The 21537-nt window shown below is 41.7% G+C and overlaps 1 protein-coding gene across 4 annotated transcripts in view; it reads left to right on the top strand.

Annotated features, from left to right (window-relative positions):
* Positions 1-21537, top strand: part of PPFIBP1 (PPFIA binding protein 1) — a 119857-nt gene that overhangs the window by 85739 nt on the left and 12581 nt on the right. The window contains exons 8-22 of one of the 4 annotated variants that reach the window (XM_050915055.1): positions 115-207; positions 2565-2679; positions 4225-4257; positions 5578-5639; positions 6355-6430; positions 9395-9552; positions 10501-10628; positions 12178-12231; positions 13412-13472; positions 14556-14585; positions 15789-15960; positions 17450-17482; positions 19777-19918; positions 20200-20328; positions 21004-21154. In XM_050915055.1, coding sequence (XP_050771012.1) covers positions 115-207; positions 2565-2679; positions 4225-4257; positions 5578-5639; positions 6355-6430; positions 9395-9552; positions 10501-10628; positions 12178-12231; positions 13412-13472; positions 14556-14585; positions 15789-15960; positions 17450-17482; positions 19777-19918; positions 20200-20328; positions 21004-21154 — 1437 coding nt within the window. Of the gene's footprint in view, positions 1-114; positions 208-2564; positions 2680-4224; positions 4258-5577; positions 5640-6354; positions 6440-9394; positions 9553-10500; positions 10629-12177; positions 12232-13411; positions 13473-14555; positions 14586-15788; positions 15961-17449; positions 17483-19776; positions 19919-20199; positions 20329-21003; positions 21155-21537 lie in introns of all 4 variants that reach the window. The other 3 variants (XM_050915047.1, XM_050915070.1, XM_050915062.1) reach the window with 3 other exon arrangements.

Raw genomic sequence — 21537 nt, 5'->3', positions numbered from 1 at the left:
GTGTTTTTATGTACGGAGTGCCTTTTATTGCTGCTGTGGTTTTATGGTCCTACCAATGGGTAGCTGTTCTGTTTTGTTTACTGAATTTCTGGTCTTGTTTTTCCCCTCACTCAGGATTTGATCCAGGAAATAAATGAATTGCGGTTGAGAGTGGGAGAAATGGACAATGAAAGACTCCAGTATGAGAAAAAACTGAAAACGACCAAAGTAAGTGAGGCTGAGGGGAAGAAGCAGAGATGGGTGTAAGTCAGGCTTTAGAAGTTCACTCTCTTTTCCCCAATCCTTGCGTGCACCCTGCAAAATCCTGAGCACACTCAGGCCCAGGGGTTTCATGGTACTCACTTAGCAACAGGGGTTATTTCCAAATTTCATGCTATGGTTTTCAGATCTGGGCATTGTTTTTTATGAAGGATAACTTACTATGCAGCTGGCTGTTAACAGTGAATTTATTACCTGTTTAGACCCTTGTTTCACATATGTGTCAAGAAACAGCAGTTGCAGTACATAAGGCGTGTGCCATAGGTGAGACCAAAGCTGAGCATTTATTTTCTCCTAAATGTGCTAAAAATCAGCCACTTCTGAAGAGAAAGCATTCACCTAAGTAATTCTAGCAGCCTGTTTCTGTAAGTGTCTAAATTCTCTTTGCCATTATAGCCTTGTCTCTTTCTATCTTTAGTTTTCTCTCACTCCTCTGTCTCTGTTACCAGTCTTTAATGGCCAAACTTTCTAGTATGAAAATCAAAGTGGGTCAGATGCAGTATGAAAAGCAGCGGATGGAGCAAAAAAGCCAGATGCTAAAGGTGTAGTAGTTTCTGGGTAACACGGGGCCTGTTTTGAATCCTTCATGTTCCACTGTTTTACGGTCTGTCTTGCATCGTGCTGTCATGCTCTGTTCTTCATTAATTGCTGTGTGTTGATACGCAGTGCGCCCTTTCCCATTAGATGTGGAAAGCTCTTTATGTAGGTATTCCTTGTAAACAGCTTTTACATTGGATGGGAGGGGATTTTAGTATTGTGAACTTTGCATAGGTTACACATAATGGAATTAGACTTGGGTTAAAATCATTCCCTTTCCAAGGGAAGATTGCCTATAGCTTACGACCATTACTCAAACGGAACTTTTTCTCACCTTTTTAGAGAAAATTTATTCATGAAAACTAGCTAGAAAATAGTGATTCTTTTATACTGTCCCCTCTCCCACGTGTAAATTTACATATCGTGTTTCTAATTCAGGGGGAGAAACACATATCAACAACCACATGCAGCTCTAGTTGCCCGTGGGTATAACAGCAGCTTCTCAAGTGACCAAGAGATGGTCTTGTTCTGGAGAAGCATAGGTCCTACACTGGCAGAAATCCCATCAAAATCAGTACCGGGTTGGAGCACTGGAGGATTGTATTGCCCAACCACTGTTCTGGAAGAAGCTTTGATTTCTTGACAATTTTAAGATTGATCTATTTTTTAATGATGCTTTAGAGCATACAGGAACCAATTTCAGGAAATTCTGTAGTCTGGGCCATAGTTTGGGTCACAGACATCAATATATTTTGCAACAGATCTTTTGAGGGAAGCTCAGGAATATACCTAAGCCACAGTATTCTAGTTTGGTTTATTCCTTTAAGGATTTAAAACTTCAGTTAGAAGCTGTAAATGCCAAAATTATGAGTCTTGCCTTGTTTTGTTTTGTTTACAAACTGAACAAATTAAATTTTCAGTGTTGGGTACATTTGCACTGAGGGTCCTGTCTTGATGATGCTGTTGCACAAGATATCCTCGGACATCAAAGAAACATGTTACTAAACTGGGTAGGATTTGACTCAAATTTTAAGAAGTTAAATGCATGGATCCGTGCCAGTCACTTGCTAGTGCAGATGGTTAGATCTAAGTTAAAATTTGACAGCATTTGTCTAATACACCCCAACTCCCCCAAACACCATCTGTCTTATTCCCATGAATCTCAGCTCTAAGCTTCCTTTCCTAATGCTCGATCAGCAAACGCAAACTGTGGCAGAGGTACCACATTTTCATCTGAACTGCTTTCCAGTATGTCTTGATGTGCTTGATGGTGTCGTGATTGATTTTTCTTTCATAGAAACAGTGGTTATTTCTGAAACTGTCCTCAGCCTGGTGTAAGCACAGTTCCATAATTGTCCAGCTTTGAACATGCAAAATGCCCTATAAATACCAAAATAAGTGTTCATAAATTTTAGCATTCAGCCTCATCACCTGCACTTTTTCTGTCTCTGCAAGGTTAAATAAATAAGAAAACTGCTTTTTTTGCTTTACTCTTTCTTTTTTAAATTTAGATGTAAAATGTCTTTTCAATTATAAATGAGACTGACACTTTCAGACCGTAGGCCCCCTGGTTTTGCCCCCTTATGGACTTAGTGGTCTGTTGTTAGAGTCAGTTTGGTGCGTGTACCCTCAGCCAGTGTAAATGTCAAGGGGCCCTCAGTCGTTTCCACTGGCTGAGGACCTGTCCACTGTGCTTCACAGGAGGGAATTTTGGAAGCATCTCAGATGCGTGTGGAAGCTGTCACTGAGTGATTCTGTGTCTGTTACAGGATGAGCTAGCAGCTTTGAAAGACAAACTAGAGCAGAAGGAAGCTGAGGTAAAAAGGTTGCAAGAAAAATTGGTTTGCAAGCTGAAAGGAGAAGGAATTGAAATACTGGACAGAGGTAAGAAGAAGGGAGGCTCTCTCACCATGTCCTCCTCAGTCACCTCATCTGAGGTCATGTTTCCATGAATGGTTGTACAGGAAATAACAGATAAAAGCCTCAGTTTTCATATACTTTCTGTCTTGGCGTTTACTTCTTTTAATATATTTAGTGGGTGTTCACGATGCAACTGCTGAACCTACTGTCGTAGCAAGTTTGATCAACTTTAAACTAGCCTAAGTAATCCCTAGTTAGCTCTTTATGTAGCTTGCATGCTGCCTCAAAAGATGCAGTTTGGCAAAGAAATCCTTAAACTCATTTCAACAAGTTTCTCAAAAAGATTGTATTGAGGAGGAAACTTTCTGTGTGGGTATCTATACTGGGCTTTGTTTGTACACCCCTTACTGGTAAGAAAGGGGAAAAGCCATACTGCAAACTAAAGTGTGATGTGTAGCAGCAAATCTTCAGTGTGGACCTAGCCGTAAGTAGGTGAAATTGAGGACTGGTTCTGAATCTGTGCACTGGTTAAGTGTAAATCCTAATTAAGCTTGAACTAGCACAGAAATTTTACATGTCAAATAATTCTTTTATTTGCTTGCAAAGAAGAAACAAAATCAGTATTTATTTGGGGGAACTTAGATTCGGGGACTTATTTAAAAATAGAAATTTTTCTTTAAAGCCTCACAAAAATTTTCCACAGACTTTTTTGACCTGCTGCAATTTCACTTCTGAATATATCTCACTGATAGTTATTGCTGATTTTAAGATTGTGCTTTTAAAGTATGTTTTTTTAGAAAAATAAAGCCACAAGAGATTAATTAGTCTCCTCCCCTGACCTGAGGAGGAAAATGCTGTGTGTAGATTGTCACATTTTATTTAATAAAATGATCTGTTTTCAAAACTACTGCATAAGATCACTAAAAGTGACCACATTGAACTGTGATTCCCTTTTTTTCTTTTTTTTTTTTTTTAACATTTAAATGTGAACAAGGTCTGACTTTATTGCATTTGTGGCTATATATATGGGGCTTTTCTTCCTGGGGGCTGCTGTGTATGTTGAACTCCCATTAGCCTCTGGTTCTCAGCTTTAGTTTAGTTTTCAGTATAGCTCAGCAGGAGATTTTCTGCCATGATGAACCATGTTTTTTCTGCCTTGGACCAGTATTAAGTAATGCTGTTTGCAGATAACATGGGTTATCTGCCCCATTAGCTGAATTGTGCTTTCTGAACAAATATGCGTACATTATCACTTATCTGGTTTTTGCCAGTAAAGTGTTAGCTTAAGAGTAATCTGTTGGCATAAGCCTTTTCTGAGGCCTTGCAAGTGAAACCATACAGTTGAAAAATACATCCTTGAGACAGGTAGTTGTGTATGAGAGCAGTGAGACTATTTTGTGTCCTTAGGAACGTTAGCACTGGGGGAGTGCAGATTGAAACAATGAACTGCTTGCTTCTGCAATAATACATGAGGAATAGTTGACTCCTTAAGTATCAATATTGTCTTAAAAGTTATTTAATGTCATAACCTTCATGCTAATTTCAAATCCAATGGATTTTCCTGCACAGATGAAAATTGTAAAAAGAAGCTCAAAGATAAAAGTAAGGTTTCTGGTGTCTGTCCACAAGCATTTGCATTTCAGAAGTGCTTTCCAGAATAGCTTTCTGCATGTGTTTGCAAAACTGCTTTAACAAACATTGTTAGGTTGCGTCATCTATAACCCTTTGTTACGCTTACTGTAACATTTGAGAATAAGGATGGATATATCACACTTGAAATACAAAGTTTTCTGAAGAAAAGCTGATAGACAAAGAAAGATTTGGTCTCATGGAGACTCACAAAACAGTTGCCTCTCAATGAAATGCAGTCGCAGTCCCGTAAACCAGATTTTCAGTTAGCATAACTCAGTGAAAATCACTGGAACTGGATCAGTTGCTGCTTTAGCCCAATGTGTCTAAATGTCTTTCATCTAGAAAGCCAGCCAGGCAGCTTGTTTTCTTCGTGCATTTCATTAAGGAGGAAAATGTTCTTCCCGCTCTGTTTGTTTTCTGAGAAATTTTAGGAAGTTAAAACAAGGTAAAATGCTTTCTTTTGCCTGTGAATTTGGCCACGTGCCTATGTTTGTAATGAAATTTAAAGTTTACTTCATTTATACAAGGTAAATTTTTAGCAAAAATGGAGATTATTTCCATTCTTTTTGAATTTCTAGTCCAGAACACCTCCAAAATCTAACCTTAGAACATACATGTTTCCATGTATTTCTACTTTGTAAATAAGGATTATAGATGAAGCGCAGAACACTGTCGTCTGTATTAGGGACCTTTTCCAAGTCTGAACTACAATATATATTCTAGCATGACTGCTCATCACGGCAAATACTTGTATCATTCCATTGTGCTGTCCTCGTTTCTACATCCATACTGAATTAAGACTAAGCATCACTGCACAATGCTTTCTTCATCATAGCCTTTAATCCTATTGCTTTGTGTAGTGGGTTTTTGAGATGCAATCTGGGGTGTTTGTTGACTGTTGTAATGAGGATGTGTTTTATTGCACTCCAAATGTAGTATTGTATATTTTGGACTTTTTGTTTTGCAATTATTTGAAAGATGGAGATAGTGAGAGTCAAGCAGTGGTTTTACTCTTGACTTTTCCATTTTCCTAAGGCTGGGGGGGTGGGTAAGGAAATTTCCTGAATTTCATCATTTCCTTGATAAAAATGTCAGAAAAAAGGTTTTGAAGAAAAAGGGTTTTCTTCTATATATTTCCATCTAAAATAGAATTTAAGTGGCTTACGTTTTGTCTTTTAATTTGTAAATTTACTTTCAGATATTACTGAGTTGCTTCTAGGGTTTTTGTTTTTCTTATTTCCTTACACTATCTTATTTAAATTGACTTAGAGAACTGTATTGTGTTTTTAGATATAGAGGTACAGAAAATGAAGAAGGCGGTAGAATCTCTAATGGCAGCAAATGAAGAGAAGGTAGCAAAGTCATTATTTTTTCAGTAATCATTCATCAGATTGAGTTAAACCTCTAAGAAAATCTTCACACATGAACTTGTCACAATTCAATTAAAAAATCAAATTTGTAAGAGTCAATGATTCACTATAGTCAGAAGCACTGCAGTGCCTTTAAGGGACTATAACTGAGCATTTATGAGCTCTGTCGCATGTATGCAGAGTCTTTACACTGTTGTGTCATTCAATTCAGTGCAACTGCAATTTACACCGTGTTCTGAAAATGTAAAGAGCTCCATACAAGTCCCATGAGATATCACAGGCTGCGTTTCCAAAAGGGCTTTCTGTAAAGTATGAGTTGTTTTCATGTATGGTTTTGCGCATTCATATGCATGTGCATTTTGTAGGATGTTTTCTTTTGATCACCAAAGCCCTAAATCCTTTGATTACTGCTTTCTTTGTACATGGCAAATTTATTATACTCTACCTTTGACTTAACAAGGGAGCTGAAATCCACCTTCAAGGCTGGGACAATTCTGGTGATTAACCAGATGATACTTTTTGCTAAATACAAGTTTTGATACTTCAGAGCCTCTCAGAATTCTGGGTCCTGTCCCATCCACACTTCCCATTTCTTTTAGTCTCATAACCAGTTAAACTGAAGAATATCTAGTATTTGTATTTCTTATTTTTGATTTGATGAAGGAAGAAGCATAGTCACAACTTTCCTTTATTTTAGGATCGGAAGATAGAAGAGCTTCGGCAATCTCTGAATAGGTACAAGAAAGTTCAAGACATGGTGATATTGGCTCAAGGTAAAAAAGGTATTGTATAATCAAAAAAAATTAAACTACTTATTTAAACTCTAGGTGCATTGTGGTAGTGTTACATCGACTCTTAGACTTAATATCTTTGGAGGCATCTCTTAGGTAGAGTAAAAGCCAGTTCTTCAACGGGTGTGAACTGGTAAATTGCCTTTTTTGTCCAGGCAGCTGCACATTTGGGTGCTGTCCCATTTACCATCTGGCAGTAGTAACTATTATTGTCACGTTGCTTATTTCCCCTTGTAAAATTAGTTTGAATATGATAAGCTCTCAGGCTCTTTCCATAGCCTCTTGAAATGCCTTTCAGGGCTGGCTGCTACATTAACTGCTAAAAATTACTGTTCCCCTCTCTTGCATGTATTCCTGGGGAGGGGCTGGTAGCTGAGCAGGGCAGTGCCTGAGCATGCACGTTCCTACAAGCCAAACCAGCACCGCCCCAGTGGCTGCGCACGCTGTAATAGCAATGCCCAAGAGCTGCAAAAATGTCCATAGCAAAGTGGATGTGCTGCCAGGATTGTGTTGCGATGACACGCCACGTCTTTGGCATGTAATGAAGCCTTCACAAACCACCATGTGCAGCAGCTGTGGAATAGTTCTCCTTCCTTACCGTAGTGGGGGGCCAGGCTGGCTTTTCCTCCCAGTCTTTTTTCACACACACCCCAAAAAAAAGCCTTCTCTGCCACCAGATAATGAGCTTAACTGTGTGGCTGAGATGGTAGCTATAATATATACTGTAACATGTAACAGTCCATTCCATATGTTCCAAGACTGGTGGAGGTTTCAATATCCAGGAGCTTCTGATCTCCAAAGGTGATAAATGTTGAGGTGGTCATCAGTTTGATGTAATTGCACTGAATACCCTATCTCTCTCCTTTCTCCCTTAAAAGAAAATCAAAAGAAACACATGTAGAACATTACACTGAAATGGTTCTGGGTTTTCAGATGAAAACACTTAGATGCTAGAAAATGAGCATCTCCCTTTACAGCAGTGATCCTGGCCTGGTGGGTTTTTTCCCTGCATCATCCTGTTCTTTCAGCACTGAAGTTGCATTTTGTAGGTCACTGTCCTCTGAAAGACTTGTCCCCAACAAATTTTAGACGTTAGCATTCTGATAACGTATGCACGTATAATATACGCGCAACTTAAAAGTCTGTGCGCCACAGTGTTGTATTACCACCTTATGGAAACCTCCTTTGTCATTGAGTCCTCTAAAGGCCAGAGAAGGCCAACCCAGCCTTCCACAGACCTTCAGTTGACCCGAGCTTGTTGCCTGAGCTTTAGGTTAGAAAAGGGCTGTGGCTTTTGTTGGCCTGGTAGATGTTGGAGGTGGATGCCTTTCCTAGGAGATGGATGTAGGAGCCCCCAGGGTCCTTTCAAAGAGGGAAGATTGTCAATAGCCAGAAATGAGTGAGGAGCAAAATATGTATTTTTGTGGTGGTGGATTCACGTTTGGGCTCTTGGGTCTGCTGTCCTGGGCCAAGGCAGGAAAAGTGGAGGGCAGAGCCCCATCTGGACATGCTGCTGAGACTGGGGCTAAGACCCAGGGAAAAGAGGTTGCCGGTGCCCCTCTTTGCTTCTGCCTGGCTTTTGAGAAGCCATCCCTGCGGGGAGGCAGTGATTGCAGCAAGGAGATCCTGACCTCCACTCCTGAGGGCGCCAGCTGATTTGCAGGGCCGCATGAAAGCCCTCGACCACAGTCTCCAGCTGCCTGTCCTGCTCCCACACGAGCACTGCAGCCCTGAGGTGGGTGCAGCAGTGGGTTCAGGAAGCAGCTTCTTTTAGTCCGATGTCATGGACATAAGCCCAGACGGGACCTGGCATGCGCCAGAGTATGCTGGGCTGAAAACTGGCTGTGGGCTTTGGATCTTGGTATGTAAGGGCTTTTCCTTCCTCGAAACCACTGAGGGGCACTAAGGACACAGCTGCACGTCTTCGATCTGCAAGGCTGGAAAGCACATTATCAGTGAGGGAAGAGGAAAGGTGGTGATGAGGGCAAAACACCATGCTGAGTGTTGGAGGAGTAGCATTTTTTGAATAGGTATTGCTTTTTCATGCAGTGCTATGCCTTCAAAGACAGGAGGATGTTAAAACAGACCTTGAGTCTCTGGTAACTGTGCTTTGTGGTCAGTTCATGGAGCATGGACAGAGATTTCAGGCAGTCAAAAATGGGCAAGGGAGGTTTTTGCTGTGAACAGACTTTGGCTTGTATTTGTATGAAATCTTTGGCAATGAGTGCTAGGTTTCTGCTCACTTTTTAGAAAGTATTGGTTGCCTTTAACTTTTTCTTATCCGTGTCAGTACTCTGGTATGGATGACAAGTGTGGAAATCCAAGCTTTTTGGTAGTACCGAGGCAGTTCAGGAGCAGCAAGTCGCTTGTTGGGAGCAGAGGATGCCAGATGTGGTGCAGGTTACAGCATTAACTAAATGAGACTCAGTTTGTGGCAGTCTGCAAACATAATGTAGTCACTTAAAAGCTGGTGCTGGACTCTTGTGCAGTGGGCTGTGTTTTTCCTGTGGGTAACTTGAAGATACTGTAGAGACATCTTAAATTTCAGCCGGACTTGACCCCGTGGTCTTTCCCTAGTGAATAAGGGAAAAGAAGTATTTAGTATGAAATTCCAGAACACAGGACAGGAAGTAACTACCCCAGTTTATTCAGCTTGTTGAAACTGATCCCACCAAATGCGCTGAGGGCATTTGCTGGGCTTTTTACTGTCAGATGTATGTCCTCCCTCTGCTCCAACCCTGCTATGTTGTGGTGTTTGAATTGGGAAGCAACATTTGGCAATGACTCCCCTTCTCCTATTGTAGTCTGCCCTAAAAAAAAAGAATAATCCTAGCCTCTTCCCTTTTTGGCCCATAAATGAGCACGCCGGCTGCGCCTTGTGTGGGAGTGAGGGTCATCATGTATCCAGAAGTAAAGCCAACAAGTTTCCATCTTCTCTCCCTTCAGGCAAGGAAAGTGACAGTGAAGACTTCTTGAATTCAGGGTCTGTTTCCACGGTTTTATTGGACACACCAAGTCTGACTGACCCAGAGAAAAGCCCATCCCCAACCCCAGTAACAGCATCTCCAATCCACGATGAGTTTAACATGAATATTCACGAAGAGGTATCTTTTTTTTTCTTCCTCATTTAATGCCATCATTCCTTGAAAACATAGCTTGTGCTGGATTCATATTGCAGATGCCAAAACTCAAGTTTCTGAAAAGATTTTTTCTGGGTTGCACAGTTTTTAGTAATGTCCCAAATCCTTTTGGAGAATGTAGTTTTCTTGTGAAAGCTGCTGAGGAGTTTCATTTGAGTTCAGTTAAATTTATTTTTCTTAATCATCAAATGGGATCAGAAGACAGCGAATAGCTGTATTTGTCATGAGAATGTGTCTAAACTACTTTTCCTATCAAAGACAGAAATTACTTTTCATATCAAACAGCTGTTTTAGGAGCTGTATTTAATTTGTCAGGAACTTGAAGTAAACATGTAGGGACTTATTTAATATATCCTGGTATATTTAAAAGGATGCAATCATCATTACATCCGTTCAGTTAAATGATAAGTAGGTTGTGGTCCAATCTCTGATTTTTACAATCACATTTTCCAGTAATAAAACTATAGATCTCTTCTCTTAAAGGTCTGAGTCAGAGCAGGGACTTGACTTACTTAACTAAACAGCATGAAGACACCATGAAGAAAACTAAATTAAATTAAATGTTTAGCAGCTTTTTTGTGTTCTCTGAGTGGCTGAGGACAGGAGTAAACCTGAAAAGTGAACTACCCTTCATGGGTCTGTGGTAGAGATAGATTTAGCAGGCAGCTTTGGGGTACTTGTGAGATTTTTGTCTATGCTGTAGCTTATCTGTGCAGTGATTCATGTTTTATCTTCAATGCCATCTTTCGAGTAGTAAAACATTGTATTACAATAGAAAGAAGGAAAAAAATCACTTTTAAAAATCTTATTTCAGATCCTTCTTTTCATAGTTTATCTGTTACTCTTTTTTTCATTTATGACTGCTTAATTTCAGCTCAAAACAGTGTAACACATATTCTTCATTCTTTTTAGAATTCCTTACAGATCCACACCAGTATTTTACAGATTTCAATCCCTTCTTTTTCATCAACATCCAAGAGCTCAGAAACTGTTGCAGAGAAAGTAAAAACGCAGCCTAGGCCCGATCCTGCAAGTGAAAGGTATTATTGTTTCCATGTATTTTTCAATTGTAAATCCAATATTCTGTGACATTTAATGAGAGTGATAATCTGCCAGTTACTGTATTGTCAAGTCATTAAGTCAGTTAAACAAGGCTAGCATTCACTTGACTAGCTATAGCAAACTAAGCTTACATTCCTGAAGTGCATTGATTAAATCTTTTTCAGTAAGGAAGTATTAATATGCTGTTGCTTGTAGCAGCACTCTATACCAGCTGCTTTGCAAGAAATTAACAGAAGGAGAGAAAAACTGATCTAATGTAATGAAGGACACAGAATCATTATTTTTATCTAGGTTTACATCATCTAGGTCTGGCTGAGATAGTGTTGGCTGTGCTAGCACAAATGCATTCCTGATGATTTGCATTCAGACATTTTCCACAGTTGCTAAAGATTGGTGGCAATTAGCATTGCCAAAACTGCAACAAAAGGACTGTCTGGCTCTAACCTTGAGCTGTTAATGGAGCCCCAGAAGGAAACCCAAGCGGCGTTTCAAAAGATCAGAGAAAGAGATATCCTTGCTGCCATCCTTTGGCATGATGAAATGCAAAGATATTTCTTCGCTCGCCCTTATGAGAGCCCTGCCTGAGATTTTGAAAGCCGGACGAAATGTGTAGGCACAGTGTCCCAGGGAAGCCGGGGTGAGGATGTGTGGCTGTACCCTGGGGCTGTGGCTGAGCTGTGGCACCCAGGGGCCCCCTGCTTGAACCCAGTGGCAGCCTCCAGGGTGAGAAGTGGCTGTCAGCTTTCTCCAGCGTTTCTAAGCCTGCACCCTCCTTGCCTGGGTGAGGAAGCCCAGCCCCTGCAGATCTGGACTGGCACTGCAGGGAGTACTGAAAAGCACACCGGACTCGCAGCTAGACAAAGGCTATGCTAGGGCTTTTTCTTCTGGGTCCAAATCCCTGGCTTTAAACTAAATGAGTTTAAATACTAAGAAGCCAGAGACAAGGAAATCTTGTTGGCTTAGAACCGTCATTAATCTTGATGTGAAAGATCAGTGCAAGCACAAGTTGATGTGTGATTTTTCCAGTTCCAGTCAAGGAAAGCATCCTATCCAGAAGACCAGCTTTGCTTGGTTTCTGCTGTGCTGTGCCTCGTGCAGCTCTAGCCATCACCAGCAGGGATTTCATCTGTGTCCTGTCTTGGAAAAAAACAAACAAAGCACTAACCTGCAGCAAAATGCCCCAAGCTGTGGGTGACTCACAGGGAGCCGGTGACCTCCACTACTTGGTGCTGCTGCACACCCTGCACATGCTGTAACCTCTGCATTTATTTAAGCTGAATAGTGCAGTATTGTCATCAACTTACAGTGCGAGTTGTCTTTCCTGGGGCTCTTGAGCTCACCTTTGTCCTCTATCTTTTACAAGACTTGCCACCATAGAGGGGAAAATTTGCCATGTGTTAGTACCATAACAGCTGAAGTGAAAACAGGATTAAAGCAGGCCGAGATGATAGGATTTCTATATCAGGAAGGTATTTGGATGGGATCCCCAAATGCCTTACTTTTTTCATATCTTTTTTGTTTTTACAGTGAAGGAAGATCAACAGGTTCCTCCCCAGAAACTCAGCTGTGTGATAGTCCAGTGTAAGTATCATAATCAAAAATGTTTAGGAAACATATTTATATGTGATTGTCGACTTGAAATCCCCCCGCAATGCACCCCTGATATTTTACATACACATGTAAATATGTCAGCTAATTCTAGCCAAGATGATATTTAGTGGTGGTAGTTTTGTGCTCATGTCCTATGTTTTCGTGATCATTATTTTCCAATGCTTTATCTGTGCACATGTGCAGTTAATTTCTTTTACATTGTGAGGCATCTCTAATTGGGTTGTAGACTGTCAATATACCTTGAAATTTACAGTTTTCCGTAGTACATGCGCACGTGACTTGCTTTTTTCTTTTGATAGTGAGGGAAGGGTGATCAGCTGACTACAACGAGAAAATAATTTTAATTTCTGCCACATAGCCATATTCCCTAGGGAAATCAATGGGACTATTTATGAACTCGAAGTTGAGTCAAAGCAATTTGTTAGTAAGGAGCCTAAGTCAACAGGGTTTGTCTGGTACACAGTGTGAGGCTCAGCAGCTGTTTTTATTTTGAGTGACTTAGTCAGTGCCACGAGAATATTCCCAAAGCCAAATTCTACTCCCCTTATGTCATTATAAAGATAGGTAACTTTGTAAAATTCAGTGAAGTTACTCTTAATGTATAGCTGGTTGCGGGAAAAATTTTAATGGTAGCTTTCTTTTCAACCAGACTTAAGTGTTCTGGACTGTAAATCCCACCAGAAGTTGGGGGATATCTGGTCCGAAATGGAAAATGGAACTGAAGATAAAATACTAAAACACACATGCTTGACTTAATATGCTTGGCTTCTTTAAAGATTAAATTAGTCAGAAGCCTGTTGCTAAAAATACTGTTTTTCATAGCTTTTGTTTATATCACTTCCTTTGCCTGTGTAACTTCTGCTTGTGCTTCTGAAAATATAATGTTAAATAAGAAGCCAAAAATATCCAAAGGTAGGCATCATGTCACTGAAGCATTAGCAGCAGTAATTACGAGGAGGTTCTTACAGTATCTCATCAAATTGCGTGGGCTCTGATTAGTGCATTGATTGCCTTAATTCAAAATGTCTTTGTTTTTAGTATATCTCATCGTGTGTTATAATGCTTTCTTTCAAGCTGATTCCTGAGAGTGTGTTTATCTTAGCAAATTTAATTCCAGTAACTCGGCATGATTTTTATGTCGTTGTTTCAGAACTTCTTCGCTGCAGAAGTCCAGCAGTCTGAGCAGTTTGAGAAAAGAGACATCTGAAGTGGTTGGTTTGGTCTCTTGCTTCCTCCCATCCCCTTAGAAATACGGGTGACGTCTCTGTTGTGGCAGTGACCCCATGGATGCTTTGTTGCCTTCGTCGGAGAAATTCTGAGTCAGAGTAGGGCTCCTCATGTCATGTGTTAGCAATGGTCACATACATGTGACATCTTCCAGATTTTATTAAAGGAGAAAATCTGTCCTTGAAAACACAGGTGCTTTTTTTTTTTTTTTTTTTGAGGTGTTTACCTGAGACTCTTGCTGTGTTTTCCCTCACATAATGAGGTATATTTTTTTTTAGTTGATATGCTTTTCTGATTTAAGACAAGAAGAAAGTAAGTCCCACTACCACATCCTACCTGTGTTTAAGGCGAATAATTTTGGAAGGCCATGTAATTAATGCATTATAAAATACAGTCTGGGGTGACTGTATGTTTTAGGTGGTCGGGAACAAAATACTGAGCCTTTGTATGTCTTCAGTTTAGGTCTCTTTTGAAGTGACCAAAAGCAGCTAGCCTCTAACAATGTCATCAAATCAGGGCAATTACTGTGCTCTTTTTTGACAGCCTAAGCTCCTAAAAGCTCCTGAGTTCCCTGACACCCAGGCCTCTGAGCTGTGCCTTGCAGCCCAGGAGGATGTTGACAGGACTGAAAATGTAACCAGAACTTGATGATGAGAGCTAGAGTTCATGGGTTAGGGGGTTTTTTTGGTTCGTTTGGACAGCCAAGGAGTGGAGGCTGTGGATGTTTTATCTACTTGGCTTCTACCCTGTCTGATTCCTGCTTTGGGTCCCCTCAGCCAGCTGTGCCCATTAGTGCCTTAACAGACTGCATGTCGCTAATTATGTACGCAGCTAATCCTTTACAAGGTAAACTGAAGCAACTGTATTTTCATGTCAGCTCACTGACCTCAAAGAAAGCAAGAATTAATCTGTATGAAATACAGCTCTGAAGAGATCTATTTTGGGGGAAAAAAAATAGGCAGGGAAGGGTATTTCAGTCAGAATTTAATTCAGGGTAACCATAACGAATTGAATACTGGCTATAAACCATGACTTTTTAAATGTCTGTCTTAATCTTTCCCAAACAGGACAGAGACTCTGCACAGAAGCCAACAGAGGTAACGTGTGTGTGCGCGTTTGTGCATGTACATGGAGAAACACAGACAGTGAGCAGGTGTTGAAAGGCTCGGTTGTGTGAAATTGTGGCATGCAGTTCCAGAGGGGGAATAGCAGACCTACAGACAAGATAGCGAGGAGTGTATGATGGTTGTCACCATCACTTCAGTGTCAGGCTTACAGTGTCTCGCACATTCTTGTCTTCTCACACATGGATTATCTTTCAGTCTGGTTGAGCATAAGGTTGCCATTTAAGCTGATGTTTCCCCCACATAGTCTACCGCTAGATAATTAGCAAAGCTAACCATTAAGTATTTTACTAACTCTGTAATTACCTTTGATTAGTGTCTCTTTAAAAACCTTTGGCTTTCCAAATTGTTTTCTGTGAGTAGCAACTGTGTTCCTAAAAAGACTGTCATTGCAGAACAGTTACCCTGCAGTACTGTATGGCCATAGTTTGCATGCAACGATTATTACCTATAGGAAGACCTGAGCAGAGATGACATACCTCAGATACCACTTGTAGGGTGAATGCTGTATTGATTCAGCAAAAGCCAAAGGATCATATTTGGATTGTGAATGGGTTGGCTTCCTCCTTCTTTTAAAAAGACAGTGAAACAACCAGCAAGGTTAAAACTACTGCTTTAAATTGGTTAACTGGTGTGTCTGATGTCTGTCCTGGCATTTATACTCTTTGCTTGATACTTAATTTCCTCTCAGCTTTGGCAGTGGACATAGTCAATTAATCCATTAATTCTGAAATTGCAGAGCAGTGATAGACAAAAAGAGCTGTCTGACACTTGGCAGAGAGCTGATATGCTGTGGGAGTCTCGTCTCTCTCTTTGCTTCCCACTGCCCCTACAGCTACCAGTGGGGGAGACACAAACCCTGGAAAGCTGGAAAAGTTCAAAGCCTTCCAGGACTGTATTTTCACCTTTTCCATACGTGTAAGCCAGCCTTGCAGAAACTAAGAAACATCTTAAAGAAGTTACTCTTAGAAGGTAGTGACAGTAATCCTGTGTCCTGAACGTACACAAATTAGGATCTTGTTTATGTTTTTCTTTATGGCTTTTACATTCTGTTTTCTTGTAGTAACAAATGGGAGGGACTCTCCAGCTTGTCTGTCAGCAGTCACTTTGCAGTCACTCTCAAAAGGCCTTTTGCAATTCCCTGACATTGAATCTTTATTTCCCTAACTTGAGCAGGTTAAACCCCCTGTGGAAGGTAATAATTTCGCAACCCTCCCTCCAAAGTCTCCTTCTCATGGTGGCACAGGCGACGAGGATAGTTTTGGTACCCGTAAAGCCAGATCTTCGTTTGGACGAGGCTTTTTCAAGATAAAAAATAACAAGAGGACTGCGAGTGCCCCCAATCTGGGTAGGTGTCGTGCACCTGCATGCAGATTCCGTGTATTTTGAAGGGTCTTAACAACAGCTGTAACTGTCATAAGAAGCAGGAAGGCTAGCCTTAGTCTCACTGTGACTTGGTGGCACTTTTCTCAGTAGCATGTTTGGAAAATATCAAACGGCAACAAAAAAACCCAGGAAAAAACTGATGTAATGAAGTATTTGATCTGTTTCAGCCTCTACTTTTATATCTCCCCTGGGACCTTGCAGTGGATTGCTGCTGTTTTGAAATGCTAGCTGTCTGGCAGTAGTTCACACATGGGATTTGTGGGCTTTTTTTTTCCCCTGGCTCCATCCTCAGTTTATCTCTCACAAGATTTTCAGATGTACAGAAATGAGGCAGCAGCACTCAGTCTTCCTCTTTGTTTTATGTGTATTTAAGCAGCCTTGCAAAAGAGATGGTGACAACAGGAACAGGATTAACAAGTTTTTCAAGCTCATGTTGATTTTTGGACCTGTAATGGAGGGGGGGTTGTTTTGGTATTGTCATTTGATGGCATTTGCACATGACAAAGAAATAAACAAAATGTTCTGCTTAATGCAGAAGTCACTGTTGCCACCAACTGAAATCCTATTTGCATTCACTGCTCTGCTATAGTGGTCTTTCCAGTGTTCCAGTTCAAGCGTCAAGTGCGTCTGTGCATCAGATCTACTGCCATTCATCTAAAGTTTTTGGCTTTCTCTTGCACGAGATTTAGGAATTTAGCTCTATCTTTCAGAAGCCCAAAGGGGGATAGTTTCTGCTTTGTTTAGCAGAAGAGTCTCCTGTTCTTACTTACTCAAAGACAATTTTAGACTTTTGTTCAAAAGAAAAAACATACCTACACATTTATTATACATTGCCCATATTTGCCTGTGACATATAGTATGAGAACTTGCTAGTTTACTTGGAATAGATTTACAGTCTATTCTGAGGGTTAGACTCTTTGCTTTGGTTTATTTCATGTGTGCTTTTGTGTAATCACTTGTTTCATCCTGAAATTAATTTGTCTAACAAAGTGGAGTACTTGTGGCTGTCGTAAAGGATTGGAAGATGGGCCGCCTAGATCAGGGTCCTGTGAATTTGAGTAAGTTATTTATGTTATCCAGATTTCAGTGCTTCCATCTGTAAAGCTGGTGTCCAGATACCTGCCACCTCACGGGAGCCCATGTGAGTCACCTGCCCAATGTGTCATGGAGCAAGTGACCTCCCTGCACCAAAGTGACTGCGGTGCGCTTTTACCCTCTCTACCTTAGAGCTCTACTGCGTTTCTTTTTTGTGAGAGAGGGATTAACAGTGAATTGGTAATCCTAATCTCTGTGTGAATTCAGCATTGCGTGTGGCACGTGTCTCATGTACCTCCCTCCTTTTGTCTTGTATTTTGCTGATGTAAGTTTTGAACTGTGTTTTACCTTGTCCCTCTGCGTGTTCTCTCCCGTTGTGCTGCGTGTGGTTATGTGCGTTGTTTGGATATCTGAAGATCGCAGTCGAAGTGCAAGTGCTCCTACTTTAGGTATAGTAATCCTGCATGTCTGCCTGTACCAGCGCTGTGTTGTGACTGCTGCTAACAGCTGGTTATGGCCACACACTTTTCAAACAAGAACTAGACACCAGAGCTCTGCATCGAAACTTTTGTCCGTCACTAAAAGGAGTTTTCATTTAACATCTGCCCTCTGCTAAAAGTCAGCTGCGCCATTTCTCAGTAACTGCTACTAATGAGAGAGATTGCGGGTTAATTTGCAGAGACCCTTGCCGTAACTTTGAGCACAAAGTTACCCACAGACTGAGGAAGCAGGTGAAAATCCGTGATGTTTAAATACCGGAGGCACCTTTGTACTGTCGTCTGTCCTGGAGCCCCTGGAAGAGCTTAAAGGGTGGCAAAGCAGGGAATGAGATATATTTCCCAGGTGTTCACTTAGGGGAGTTCTGGGGGGAAGGATACATAATTCCTCTTCTAAGATGTAGTTATATTTATTATGTAATAAACAAATGAGAAATAATTCGGGCAGATGGGGATGGAGTCATTCACGGTAGTAAAAACCAGTCTTGTGATGTGAGCATTCCGTGGGTGGTTCTGGCAAGGGCAGGTAAGACCTGCAGGGTCCTGCCTTGGCAAGCAGAGCTCTGTCAGCTGGGGTGGTTGTACAGCCACCCAGTGTGCCCCATGCTGACGAAGAGACCAAGTGCTCTGGGCCCTCTCGGTTTCCCATGTGGCCCCTTACATGTCAGCTGTTCTACAGGGTTGTGTCAGTGCATGAAAGGGAGCAAGGTACAAGGAGCAAACGTTGCAATACCCGCAAATCTCTGCTACTAATGCACCCAACCTTGTCCTGGTATTCTCTCTTTAGAATGCTGTTTAAATGTTTTTTCTAAGCTAGCACTTTTTCTTATACAAGTAAAGCAAAACCAAAAAGGCAAAAGCCTGGTTCGACGCTAATGCTGTCTCTCACTGGCAGGATCCCCGTATTCAATAGCGGTCAAACCAAAGTGCCTGGAAATAATGTGACCTTGTTGCTTCACTGCAAGGTTTAACATCTAAAGCATCGGTGGAAAATGGGACATATTCAAATGTTTTCTGGCTGACTCATCTAAACTTTGCCCAGCAGAAAGATATGCTGGTGAAGCCTGCAGTTTGTTGCTGTTTGTGGCACATTGTGGCCGCCTCAGCATTAACTCTGTGGCTTGAGCCCACATGTCCCAGCAATATATGCTCTACCTTGATTCACGTAACTTGTTTGCTTTTCTCCTGGAAGTCTGAGAGTCCATTTCAAAAACAAATGCTGGTCATCTAATTACACAGCCATGTTAAAAGATGGTAAAAGTGGTTACAGGCCTGACTGTCAGCCTGCTGCAGGCTGCCTTGCCACGGCTGCTTCATCGGAACAGGCTCGTGCTGTCACTGTTCCCCAGCAAGTAAGTGGCATAAACTCCACATGGTAGTTTTATTCAGCTATCTGGCACTTGCTGGCACATCTCTGCTTACGTAGCCTAGTAGATACTGCAATTCTTTTAGTTTTCTTTTTAAATGATCTTAAAATAGTTTTCTTCTGTGTTAGTTTAGCTTTTGTGACAAGTTCTGTTTGGGGGACAGGAGCCCTCAGGTTTGTTGTCATAGAAAACAACAGCTACAGATCAAAGATTTAATGCTTTTAGAGTGGGTGGTAATGTGTAGGGTCTCTGATCAGAGATGCTTTGTGCATCACTCAGAAGATCTAGTTCAGACAGAGCCTAAACTCCATGGTGTTTCTCTGCAGAGGAACAAAATATTCCACAATTTGCAGAAGTGAGGGGAAAAGGGCCCTACTGCTCCTGGGGCAGGAGTTGTTTGTTGCTGGGATTTCCTGGATGGGGAACTTACGGAATACTGCAGGTTATTAGGAAAGATGCCTGCAGGGAAATTATTTATTTTTCTGTGCTTTGGGGACTCCTGGTTTGGTTCCCTGCCACAGCACTGAATTGTTTCTGGGCATCCATGTGCTTCGGCTCTGTCTGTGAAAGGACTGTAGGACCACTCCCCGAGGAAGAGTAAACTTGGGATTTAATTCACTGATTGATTCACGAGGTGTTTTTTGCCCACCTTTGACGCAAGGGACTTAACTGGTACAGAGCATTGCCTTGGAGTGTTCCCAGTCAGGCCCATGAAGGAGGAACACGTGTTGTTTCTCCTGGATTTTCCCATCCCTCTTTGCCCCGTTTTCTTAACATGATGGCTCTCAACAATTTTAGCAAAAGTTGTTCCCAAGTTCAGGAGTGTGTCTGTACAGTCCTGTGCAAGTGGGTCTTGACGGGGCTTTTTTTTTCTAATAGCTGAAACGGAGAAGGGATCTGCAGATCACTTGGATCTGGCTGGCTTGCCCCCTCGCCCAAAAGAAACGGATAGTCTACAGATGACTCCACCTTCTCCGGATTCCAAGAAGAAGGCCAGGGGAATCAAGAGGTTATTTGGAAAGTAAGTAAAAGATGAGAAGTGACCATTCTCCAGACCTGGGACTTGCACGGGGGTTTGCTGGGAACACATCTTCCCTTTTTCCCCCTCCAATGTGTGGCTCCATGGTTTACTTGTCTCAAGAGCAGGAGCCAGTGTGGCATTTGAGGGAGCTAACAGTAGGTCAGTGGCAGGTAGAAGAAGAGCTGCAAACCCTGTAGGTTATCTTGCCTATATTGGTTGCAGTACTAGCAGCATGCCTTTTCCTTAGCCAAATGTGAATATGCTTTCTTCCTTTAAACTAGACTTAAAAGAAGTCAGTCTACCACCTTCAACCCAGATGACATGTCCGAGACTGAGTTCAAAAGAGGAGGGACAAGAGCAACTGCGGGGCCACGACTGGGCTGGTCTCGAGACCTGGGGCAGTCTCACAGGTAAGACAAGTGGTGCACAGTGTGCTGGCGCTTGCCTTCCTGGCAGCTCCAGTCGAGCACGGGATCCAAAGGAGAAGGACAGTGCCAAAATGAAATGTCCCTTCTCCTGGCAGACGGAAACAGGCGGATCCAGGCCGTTTCCTCCTTTGAGAGATGGTCTTTGCAGGGCTGAGGTCGGTTGGGTGGTGGGGTCCTGCTGCCTAAGCGGAGCCTTCCTTGCTCATGGCTTCGCAGGAGTGCAGCTGAGGCTGTGTGAAGCAGGGCGTGAGCCCTCACGTGGCAATGACAGATACTCCTCAGGTACGTTTCCTGCTGCACTTCTGGGGATTAAAGGCTAAAGTGAAACATTATGGTCTCACTTCAGAGTTCTAGCCACGCTAGGCAGCAGAGGTGGTTGTTCTCAGTAGTATTAATAGACCGTGTTTATTGTGATAATGGCAGGAGATCAGCAGTGATCAGCACTTCACGGTGATAACGGTTCAGAAGTAGAGACACCCTCTTCCTCGCGAGGCTCACCCAACAGCCGACCATGATGCATGTTCTCCCCAGAGATTGTCCCAACTCCCACAAAATACTCATGAATTAGGCTTAGGTTTTGGTTTTATCATTATGTATGAACACAGGAGATTTGGGGCATGGGATTTATCAGTCTTTTTTTGGTAAAATCTTCTGTAGTGAGCTGGACATGCCATTCGCAAAGTGGACAAAGGAGCAGGTTTGCAAGTGGCTCCAGGACCAAGGGCTAGGCTCTTACATAAGTAACGGCAAACACTGGATACTGTCTGGGCAAACACTTCTTCAGGCTTCTCAGCAGGATCTGGAAAAGGTGAGAAATACTGGAAACACTGCTTTCAGTTAAACATACAAAAAAATTGCTATTTGTGTGCATGTAAATCATGTCTGTAAAGTCCACCCAGTAAAAATAAAAACGTAAATAAGATGAGTTTTTAAAATATTATCATGTGCAGTGATGCCAAATCCATTTCTTTTTACTTGAAGTTTCATAGAAATTTAATGCTCTGTAATGAAACTAATAATCACAAATATGTGATTTAACTTCATTCAGCATGGACATATCAATCGGCTATGCCACCTTCTAAAAATATGCACATGAGAGTGCCTCATTATCACATGGGTTTGTAGCCCTGATTCATTAGCACTCATGTATGGTACAGTTATTTTATGCCTGTGGGAGAAGGGTGTAAAAAG

Source organism: Gymnogyps californianus, chromosome 1 (genome assembly GCF_018139145.2).
Source record: "Gymnogyps californianus isolate 813 chromosome 1, ASM1813914v2, whole genome shotgun sequence".
Lineage (NCBI taxonomy): Eukaryota > Metazoa > Chordata > Aves > Accipitriformes > Cathartidae > Gymnogyps > Gymnogyps californianus.
The sequence above is the reverse complement of the archived record's forward strand: the minus strand, read 5'-3'. Positions and strand labels throughout refer to the sequence as shown.